Genomic DNA, 11474 nt, shown 5'->3' on the forward strand with positions numbered 1-11474 from the left:
ACTCAGTCGATGAAACCGTTTCACTGTTTTCTGGAACGTTTCGAAAGAAAAATTACGCGCAAGAAAATATTTCTTTTTTCATCAAGTTAAACTACGCTGATAATTCTGTAATTTAAACAAAAAATATGAAAGTTTAGTGGAATATTGACATAAAGTGCGAATTTTTTAAGAAACGTTAGCGACCAAACAGTCCTTGTTGTTAAGCGTCGTTAGAAAATTGTTACTAATAATCATAACAAATTTTAAGTACAATGATGATGCGTTGTAGGCGGTGCAGCCGCGAGAGCTGGCCTTCATTCGGGCGACAAAATAATCAAGGTGAGCTTATTTCGAATTGATATTATTGTAAAGTAACAGTAAAAAAAAAAAAAAAAAAACACACATTCTATAAAAATAGTACACCCAACGGTAAATTTTACAATTCGCAGTTTCTCGAGGAATGAATCGTTGAGTAAATTTAAATTATTAATGACTCGTGATACGTGCAACTTTCTATTATTTGTATTTGTGGAACGTTTATTTACAATCATACATGTACACTATTTATAACTACGATCGGTATTTCCAGGTTAACGGCGTGAATGTAATGCAGTCCACGCACACAGACGTTGTACAGCTCATAAAGTGTAAGTTTACATACTTTCTTTCTTTTCTACGACCTGTTTTTTTTTTTCCTTTTCTCTGTTATTTTCAATGAATTGGATCATATTATTTCAAGAGCAAGTCAGCGTAAATGTTTCGAGATAAAATAAATTTTTTTTTTTTGCCAATAACAGATTTAGCGTTTTTTATTCTAAATTTGTGTATGTATCATACCCGTAGATATGTTAATAATATTTTACTTGCGTTATTAATATCGATCCAATTATCGTTGGCCAACGAACGCTGGTTCTTTCTTAGTTAAAAAAACTTTTATTTTAATTTGTCCCCAACAAGTTCCACCTTCTGCGTGTTCGCACGAGAGTACAAAGGGTGAACACTTTTTTTTTTTTTCCACCGCGAGAGAATTTTCTCGTCGATTGAGCATTTTTACGTACTCTGCCTAGGAAGCTTGTAACTTCACAGAGGGTAACCCATACCTTGCTTGGTATTTTCATGTGTCGTTGATTGTTAATCGTTTAGGGTAGGTGTACTCTAATGTACCGTATTGTAGGTCGTTAACCCCTACTTTCGAAAGAATAGCTGTCAAAGGTATTGTTACAAAACGCGTTATAATAATTATTTATAAAGTAACTATTTAAAAGGAAGAGGACAGTTTTTATTTAATTTTCTCACAGGTTTCTCCATATTTCCATTTATTTTCCAGAAATACATAAATATCCGCAGTGTAATTATTACGTCTATCTCTAAGAACTCAATCACCCCGCCTACTTTCGTAGAAATCTCATGTCGGTTTGGATTTTTTCTCACTTCCCCCGCGAAAGCTTCCAGGTATATCTTCCAGCCGAGCTTTCATCGAGATTGAACTCTCGAGCGTGCTTCATCAGTTCGAGTAGACAGCGCAATTTAATTTGCGCTGCGCTATAAACATTGCGCAAAAATCTGGAAGCACGTAGGCCCGCAGGAAAGTGCAGTACGTAATCGAAGATAACGAGCGTTCGTGTACTTAAAAAGTTTTATCGGTCATTTTTGTTTCCATAATTTTTGTTTTCCATCCGTTAATATTATCGCGGAATCGTATCGACGCGACGACGCATTCGATGTTAGCGCACCTCACTTACGTAAAATGTAACAAAAGAGCATTTAAAAAGATTCCGAGCGTCTAGTCGGTGACTACTTCGGACACACCGACAGAAACGGAGTTTCTGCGGCGACGTTACCAGTGATGTAAGCATGTGAGTTTATAGCGGTGACCGTTCATAGAATTCTGTCTTCCTCTTTCTAACCGTTCAGGTACAACACAATGGATGCAGGCTCAGTCCTCCGCGTCGCCTCAACTGTGGTTATTTCGCAAAATTGTGTAACGTGTCAAGCTCCGCGTGAACGAAGTCGAACGCCAAATGTTTATCCGAGTAATTTGAACAGTACTCTGTTCAAAGGAAGTTTCGTTAACAGGACGTGATTAAAGATTCGACGCTCTCACAGGATTTGGTAGCGAAAGCATTCCTTTTTTGGAAAGTAAGAAATTGGGTTTTAATGCTTTATCCACTGGGGAGTCTAGGCTTTTTAATTCCAATGTTTACCTCGTTGAATTTATTAACTTGATTTATTTATTAACTATTTATTAACTTAATTTTATAAAACAGACTGGGCTTTCATTATACCTTTTGATAGTATGCAAAAGTTAACGTTAGCTTTTAAGTTACAAACTCTTTCTAAATAAGGGTGCTAGTTACAAAAAAAAAAAGCTTTGAGGACTATTAACTATTTTTATTGCGTTTTTCTACAGTTAATTATAAAATTACAAGTACATACGTACATCGGGGTCGCGTGTTAGAGAAATTTTTGGAAAAGCTGTGCTTGACGTGCACCGGTCTCTTCGAATAGACGCTTTTACGCGCCTAAATCTGATAATATTCCAAAGTACGGCAACTGTCCCAGTTAATCGTTTCATAACGCTCTTATAAGCGTGTCCAGCTTTCGCTAGATCTATGAATGTTTAAAACAGACGCGCACGATGATTTTTCAGTAAATAAAAACCAGACCATACTCACACGGGATATTATGATTCGAACACGTAAACATGTCTTCCTTGAAATACGTACGATAAGAAAATGATTTCAATCCTGGAATTATTTACTCATAGACAAACTATTAATATTCAAAATTGGTCGTTTCTATAAATTTAGCGTATTATGAAAAATGTGCCACGTAACGAAGCGTGGAACGGATTAACGTGGATACTCCGACGTGGATTAATCGCGTTAAAACCGCAGTCTTGTTGAAATAAATATAGTTTTACGAGGAAAGGCGCCTGCTGAATACGAGTAGGTTCGCAGCTGACCGCCAAGTCAGTGCCATTTACAGCTGACTCAATCGTTCATTCGGAGTTTTCCACACAGACGCGTCCCTAATTGTTTATCCCGAGATCTATACCAACACAAGGATTCTGGTAAAACCAGTGAAAAGGTTACGCTGTTACATCCAACTATAGCGAAAACTACTGTACGTCGCTGCTACATATTTTAGACGTTCTAAAAAGAAAGGATTCCAGGTTTTTGTTTGGTGATGTTCTCAATTCAAATGATAGAATCTAAAGACAAATGATAGTATCTGCAAAGCATAATGACGATTAGAATTTTGTAACTAGAATAATAAATACATCTTGCTAATAGTACGCCGAATGTTTTGAATGAAATGAAAGTATTATAAGTAATATCGAATAGTAATATCGGTGAAGCATAATCACAATTAAAGTGTTATAATTAGAAGAATAAATACGTGTTGTAAATGGTACATAGAAAGTTTTGGAGGAGAGGAAAGCAAGTAGGCTTTCTTTAGTGGTGGTTTCGTTTCGAGTCGGTTCCAAAAGCGGACGATAATATTAGAGGAACGGATTGACCAAGGTGTTGCAGTATAGTCGAATGACGAGGCCTGGTCATATATTGAAAGATTAGTCGTACGCGCGTGTAAACATAAGAATCTCGTCATTCATATTAATACACACACCTGGGGCCAAGTTTCTCGGTACGAGTGTCTTCTTGGTCTCGGATCGCCTCGGGTCGGCATTATTTTACGCAGTTTCGTAGTCGACGCGGCTCTCGATGCGCGTACTATACCGTCGAATTTCAACTCTGATCGACGAGACGAGATTATCCGAAAATCGATCCATTTCGAACGTGGTTATTTCAATTTGTGTCTATATGAAGACGCCGACCACGTACGACCTGAGGCAGGCTTGGAAGAAAGCACGCGCGAAACCGTATTCGGGTACTTTGAACTGCTCCTAAAATGCATTTCACGATCCTTCAAATTATATAATTTCGCTGTGATGATATCAGCTTTCTAATCGTTCATTTAAATGCAGTCTGATTCTAGTGTGTCGCGCGATTTTCGCAGCGGTGATTAATTTCATATTTATCGCAAGGAACTGAATGCTGTTTCGATGATGTTTGTATACATTGATTACTCGAGCATGCAAATATGTTGCACGTGGAATTCTTGCACGGTCACTGGGCTTGTTTAGACAACAAGTGTCGAGAATATCAAGGTATCGATGCGCTTTCGAAATCGTTTCTGTAAATTTCGTTTGAAATTTGTTCCGACAAATTTTTTTTACCGAATCGCGTTGGTTGTTAATTAACTCATTTGCATACATGAATGACAACGTAATGAAACATTTGCAGTGTACGGTTTTGGAGTGGGTGTATTCCAAAGTCAGGCACGTTTTACGATACGTTTTCTGAGGATACAAAATTAACCGGTGACTGTTTCTCTAAGAGGTTTATTATTTTTATTAATTTCATTATTTAAATCGTAATTCAGGAAAATCTTAGCAACGCTTGATTGTATCTTGTATCTCATACAAAGTTATCTTCGGTACGATGTACACGATATTCGGCTTATTGCTGTGGGATTTCTTAACGGATCTTTTGTTGATCCAACAACGTGCAAAGGACTTTGAGTTTCCGGATAGATACGCGATTGCTTATCGCACTCGACGAGTTAAAAATCTAAAGAACACAAGTAACGCAAAGATTGTATTGAAATGAACGAGAATAATATATCCAGGACAATGCAACGTATTCATTACGAGATATCACCAATTTGTTACATTCATTACCAAGAACGTGAGAATTTTGATTTCCAAGATTGGATGAAACGTTTATACACCTTTCTATACATTCGAACCTCCAATTGAGCATACATTTTTTCCTCGACAAACAAAAAGACGAAGTTTTTAAGAATTTCAAAAATTCGCGGACACGAGAAACGATTTCGTCAGTTCGGAAAAAATGAAGATGTTCGCGTTAGGGTATCGCGTTGTAATTACTGGGAGAAATCGGCGAAAATATCGAGCCGTTTGAAAGAAAAAGCGTCTGTAGTGATTGTTCGCGAGCAGTTCTCAAAAGAAAGGTGGAGGGTCAAACGCGGGGGAAGGACCGGCAGAGGTATGCGAAAGGTGACTAATCATCGTCCTTGAACTCTTGTTGCAGCTTCGACGCAGGTGGTACTGACGGTGCAGCAGAAGCCAGTCGCAACAAGCAGCGCGGCGACGACGGCCACGGGGCTACAGGTTGGTCTGGCGGGTGGACAGCATCAGCGGCCAGTCAGTCTGTCAGCCGGTACAACGATGGTATCGCCCTCGCAGCCAGCCACTTCTCTGCACAGGGCGTCGACTGCTCCAGCCGGTGCACCGTGTAACGCGCGTATCACGGGTCCTCAACCGGTTGATGTAAGTGAAAACACCTGACGAAAACAAAACATTCTAGATTTCGTTTCTCTACACTGCGAATATTATGCATTCCTGGCATACGTTAACGTAATAATATCAATATTTCATTTTGCATAAATTATTATACTAATACTAATATTTACATCTATTTAAATTCATATGTCCTGAACAAGCTTTTTCATTTCTGTTATAACTAAACCGGAAATGTTATCTATTCATAGCACGTGTTTACATGAATAAACGCACAGCATGCGTCGAATATATTTCACAAATTAATGTAACGATACTAATATTTCAACGACAAGGCGCTCCCAAGTATACCATGAATCAGCGTCTTGTGGATAATGTTACGGAGTTTTATCTTTCGAAATTTTATGAAAAAGTGTTGCCGAAATAACATTCCTCATTTCTACGTATAAATTTCTGCGTATCATCCCTGGGCAAGGCATTGAAAAGCGGAGTTAATTTTCACCTAATCTACTACTAGTTTTAATAATTTTGTTTTTTGTGTATGTTTCAGCACGAGAAAAAACGCCAGCTGGAAACACAGCGCGTTCATACATTCCAGCTTATGTTGGAGAAGGAACAAAGTTACGTTGACAAGCTTCGAAGTGAACTTGCAAAGGCCGGCACTGGTAGCGGAAATGTCAACATTGTAACACTCCAAGCAGAATTGGCAGGTGCCGAGAGGAGGGTGCGCACCTTGCAGGATCAACTAACTGCGATTACTACTAACGAACAGGTCTGATTTTTCTTTTACTTGGTGTGCTTTCATGCGTTGTTCAAATACTTTTTAAGATTTCTGTTCATTCTACTAATGTAGTGCATAAATTTTATATTAGTAAATTAGCCATTTATACGTATAATATAAATATCCTGTTATGATTCATAATCTTATTCATTAAATATGAGTTCGTTTTAATGCTTAATTCATTAACATTTATTATACTCTTACATTTGTTCTTGCCTTGCTTTTATGTCAATGTTTGACAGTTCGAGCTGATGCTGTTCATTGTATAAAATAGTTGCTCGGCATGATGTTAATAAGGTGTTTATGTTTTTAAGGCATAATGATCAAAGTATAATTATAGTTCTTTTTATCACTGATTTCGTATGTAGTAGTTTATTATTAATTTTTGATCGGTATATTAATAGCTTATAGTGTATGATGGTAAACAGCAAGAAACGACAAAACTTATGTTATGCTTCTGTACATGTTCCCTTTTAAGCTATTCAAATGTAATTTTTATACAAGGTGTGCTTGCATTGCAATCGAGATTTTCAAAATCGGTCGTGTAGGGATGTATTTAAGCTTTTGCTAACTTTATCTAACCAGCTTTTGTTGTGTCTTACAGCTTTGCTCGTTGGTAACAAACACCTCGTGTTCCCCGGGCTATTATCCACCTTTAAGTAGTAGCAGTGGTGATGTACCACCGCCTCTACCATCTCGTAAATCCTTGTCCATGCAAAGCCTGTCTCCACCACCATTGCCTCCTAGACCTCCTCCCACAAATACACACAACGTAGCCCAGTTGGAGCTGGAGTGTCAACTGTTGACTCATTTAACGCCCTCAACCACCAGTCATGGCATACCTAACTCTGTAAGTAGTCTAATCACTAAGTCATTAAATAAATAATTTATACAAATGCATGGTAAAGAAAAAGTATCACATAGTAATGTGCATACTTCTACAAGTAACTCATATTTATCCATTGAACAATTACATAGTTTTAAATTGTAATAGCTTTTAAACCATTTTACGATACTTAACTCTACATTTGTTTCAGTCCACACACCTCATCATAGTATCTATGTTATACAAATAGGTTTATGTGCAGTTATGGCAAACGTTATATTTAATATAAACTACGTTCATTGTTCATTGATATTGTGTTGCTTGAATAATATGAAATTGTATTAAGTAATGTCGTTTCAAGTATGGTTGTGAAATGCATTGGAGTATGGTTTCTGTAATTCATTAGAAGTTTATGGTGTCTCTTTAAAAATATGTCTTTCATTGCAGTAATTTCTGTGATTGCACTGTTTATTTTATAAGATCGATTTAGTGGTTATATGCATATTATGTATTTTATTACTATTCTGCATAATTAATTGTACAATGTTTTTACTTTATTTCTATACTTCAGTCTACGGTTATCGATAATTTTTTAATTATTATCGAACTTTCTTGTAGTTTTCACAGGGTGCGAATTTAGGCTCCTCGAACTCGCTCAACAAGCACCAACGGACAAAATCCAGTCCAGAACAACTAGGAACTACAACCATTTCTCCATCAGAAGCTAGTAGACGTTTAATAGCATCGGAATCAATGAATGATCTTTCTCCTCCAAGGCATGTGAGGCATAGTGACATTGATATAGAAGAATTACTTCATATCACTCCACCAGGAACTCCACCTCCACCATATCTAACCGCTAGTCCAGGAAATGATACAACTAATTCTACTGTAAACGATGTAAGTGTCGTATCTAACGATAAAGCAGGATCTGCTAAATAAATCATTCTTACCGAACTTATGGATATGGGACGATATTTATTGGGATGATATTTAACTAAATATATTTTTTTTTTCTTTTACAGACTCTTTTAAATGAAAGCATTCCTGGATTGCCAACATTACAGCAGCCAATCATGTCAATGGAAGATGATGATATGAGTGACCAAGAAGTTGTAAGTTCTACACATCAAAGGTTCCTTTTTAATAATATTATTTGATTATAATTAAAAACCATTTTAGGGTCAATTAGAAGATCACGGTCCATTCAAATCTTTATCTCGATTATGGGGACATCACGCACACCTTTCTGTATTTATTAATTACGTTTTATCAAATAGTGATCCCTCCAGTCTGGTGAGTACCACGTCTTATATTAGTACACAGATACTGTGTTTTTACAGTATTGATTGTAAGCTTCATTATCTAAAAGTATTCATATCATTGTAGTTGTTCTATTTAGTAACGGATCTGTACAAAGAAGGCAATGCGAAGGAAATGAGGAAGTGGGCATATGAAATTCATTCTAGTTTTTTAGTACCTGGTGCAGTAAGTAGTTTAAAAAAAGATATTCATTTTGTCGCTCAAGTTATGTATTTAATATAAACTTCTTTATTTAGCCTCTCCGTCTGCATAACGTAGACGAAAATGTAGCACATGAAATAGACGATGTTCTTTTAAAGGAATCTGATAAGGAAGAGATTTTGCGAAAAGTATGTAATGAATTATATATTAATATTCATTTGGTACAGTTTTGTCAAATGTTATGCTTTCGGCAGATCTTTTTGAAAGCACGAACACGTGCAAAGGAAGAACTGAACGAGCAGCTTGCAGACTTTCAACAAAAGAGAACTGCTGGATTGGGTACGTTATTTGGTCCAAGCGACGCTCAATTGGATGAAAGTGTATCTGACAAGGCACGAGAAACAAAAATCATAGAAACATACCTCTTACCCAAGATGGAGCCTTACCTGTATGACAATTAATTTAGATTTATATAATACATGTTCTTATCCTTTGACGTTGATGCTTGGTATTACATTATCGTATATTTATGAAAATTTTCAGAGAAGATATAGAGAAAGAACACGTGGATTTGCGACAATTTACAACAGTAGCGGGCTTAGCAACAATATTGACAAAAATTTTCCAAGTTCGACCAGTATCGCTTGACCGAGTACCTACGTTTGTTGCAAAAGATAAATCGAATTTCAAAGGACGCTTGCTTACAGGGAAGGCAAGAAAAATGACAATCAGAGGTCATCATTTTGTAGCTAATCAGTACTTCACTATTACTTATTGTAATCATTGTCAACTTATCATCGGTGGAATTGGACCTCAAGGATATTTATGTAGTGGTAAGTACAATTATGTTTATACGATGTACTCTTTATGCAATAGATTTCAAATAAAAGTCACAGTAAAAATTTAACGAAAACTCGACGTAATTTCAATTATAGATTGTTCTCTAAGTGTACATCGTCAGTGTGTTCGCGTGGTGGAAGAAAATTGTCCAGGGCCGTTGGTTAGAAAGGAAAGAGTCAACGAACGCATAAGCAAGCTGATGGAACGTATTATTCCTGAAAGAAAACCTCCCTCGTCGCATCATCACCATCATTCTCAAAATCATATGCTTCATGGTAAGTAATATAAACGTTTTAATGCCATTAACAGATTCTTAAATTGAATCGATACAAAATCATTCTGACCTTTTGTTTAATAGAATATTTGTTGTTGTTACAGTTGATAAACTTAAGAAGAGCGAAGATGATGCTGGTGCACTGACGGATGGAGAAAATGGTAAGTCTTTCATTCGCATTAAATTATTTTTAAACATCGCAGTATCATACGAATTATTTATTTAAAACAATCAGAAGACAATAAACATCTTCCCTTCCTTCAAGTTTTTTTACTTGCGATAAGAATACGCCAATTCGCATTAATCGGTTTATTACTCACGCAGCAAGATAATTCGCTAAATGCCATTAATTTTAATGGCACAATGCCGAGAATAAAATTTACGTTTTATGTACGACACGCATAAGATAATCTCATGCCTTTAATAATAGTAAAGTATCTCGACAAGAATTTACCACAAGGCCGTCGCGGATGTAACAAAACATTTTAGTGCCAAATATAAATAATTAATGATTTAGCAAAACTATTAGCAAAGTTATTAATCAAGTTAACTGAATTGAAATAAATTTGTTTAAATCTCGGATTCTCGTTACCAATCTGCAAACTTCTGTTTTGCATCGTCGTAGAAGCTTATATTTACAAACGCCATGTTCAATTACGCAAATACAGCTCATACATTTGTTTCCTTTTTATTAACGTTATCCGCTATCGAAAAGTTTACTGTCTTCATCTCGAACGAGGCGTGTCTTTGACGTACGTGGATCACGTCAGCCATTGTTCAGAGTTTTTGTCTCGTTAGCAGCTCTCGTATTCGCTATAATTCAGCGGTGAAATTTATTTTCTGGTGAAAAACATACTTCAAATTGCGCGTCAGTGACGAATGAAATATTCGAGGTTGTGCAAAATTTCCATTCGATGTCTTCCATAGTGGAACTGTTTGTCACAGTGTTATCGAACGATTCTTTATCGACATTCTCTTCTCGTTCTTTGGAACTGATAACGTGTTGCCTCGATGTAACTTTTACGTGAGAGCACGTAGATCAGTGGAGGAACATTCTTATTCGCAAAGAAAGTATTTAGAAAGATTGCAATGAAAGGTTTAAAAAAAATTAGCGTCAGTATTAGGACACATGATCGATTATTCACGGTTTAGTTTTGGAACAGTGAGTAGGTGGGCTTTATCGAGCTGTGCTGTTATAATAATCATACTTCTCGATAAGGAAGTTTCGCAAAACGTGTTGTGTTCTACTCTCTCCTACTGAATTGTAGAGGAAAGAAAGGAAGGAAGGAAGAGAAGAGGAAACCACGAAAAGAGGCTTGAAACTTTCGTACCATACATGTGTATTTATACATAGGGTGTAGTCATACATTTTAATCAAAAACCTTGCTTTCGGAGTACTTTTAGAATTTCCGGAACTTCCTTAATTAATATATTCAAGGCAGTATATTTACATATTATATCAAAATTTCGCTTCATTTCTACGAGTTCTTGCTCTTTCACTGTGCAAACAATGCACACGTACAAATCAATAACTACTATGATACATTGTTTCAAGTTTCAATTACGAAAATATTTCAGATATTTTAGAAATTGAATTTTAAAAGTAGATTTCTTGCGAGTTTGATAAAAGAAGGAATTTTAATATTTATTAGTATTATTAATTTTATTAAATCTCACAGATCGATGTTTCACTTAATATAACTGTTTATCAAAGAGTTCTAAACGCATAGATATCCAAAAAATAATTTCTTTTTCGAAAGATAAGGAGAAAATTGAAGCGATAGAGGGTTAACAGCGGCCTCGAGTACATCAATATCTTGAACGCAAAGATTGTCCTCGATGTTCCTCGAGGGGTTCGCCGGGAGGGTTTCGAAGATCGGAATCGCGTACACCCTGTAGATACGTGCATGTACACGGAGTGGTCGCGAGAGAGAGAGAGAGAGAGAGAGAGAGAGAGAGAGAGAGAGAGAGAGAGAGAGAGAGA

At 36.4% G+C, this 11474-nt stretch overlaps 1 protein-coding gene across 5 annotated transcripts in view; it reads left to right on the forward strand.

Annotated features, from left to right (window-relative positions):
• Nucleotides 1–11474, forward strand: part of LOC128887837 (rho guanine nucleotide exchange factor 12) — a 38338-nt gene that overhangs the window by 6529 nt on the left and 20335 nt on the right. For 2 of the 5 annotated variants that reach the window (XM_054144213.1, XM_054144214.1), the window contains exons 3-16: nt 269–318; nt 569–626; nt 5097–5335; nt 5856–6077; nt 6691–6936; nt 7531–7812; nt 7938–8027; nt 8095–8208; nt 8302–8400; nt 8472–8564; nt 8631–8824; nt 8920–9209; nt 9312–9491; nt 9595–9651. In XM_054144213.1, coding sequence (XP_054000188.1) covers nt 269–318; nt 569–626; nt 5097–5335; nt 5856–6077; nt 6691–6936; nt 7531–7812; nt 7938–8027; nt 8095–8208; nt 8302–8400; nt 8472–8564; nt 8631–8824; nt 8920–9209; nt 9312–9491; nt 9595–9651 — 2214 coding nt within the window. Of the gene's footprint in view, nt 1–268; nt 319–568; nt 627–3676; nt 3871–4040; nt 4151–5096; nt 5336–5855; nt 6078–6690; nt 6937–7530; nt 7813–7937; nt 8028–8094; nt 8209–8301; nt 8401–8471; nt 8565–8630; nt 8825–8919; nt 9210–9311; nt 9492–9594; nt 9652–11474 lie in introns of those variants that run through there. The other 3 variants (XM_054144218.1, XM_054144216.1, XM_054144217.1) reach the window with 3 other exon arrangements.

The sequence above is a fragment of the Hylaeus anthracinus genome, unplaced genomic scaffold (genome assembly GCF_026225885.1).
Source record: "Hylaeus anthracinus isolate JK02 unplaced genomic scaffold, UHH_iyHylAnth1.0_haploid 11989, whole genome shotgun sequence".
NCBI lineage: Eukaryota > Metazoa > Arthropoda > Insecta > Hymenoptera > Colletidae > Hylaeus > Hylaeus anthracinus.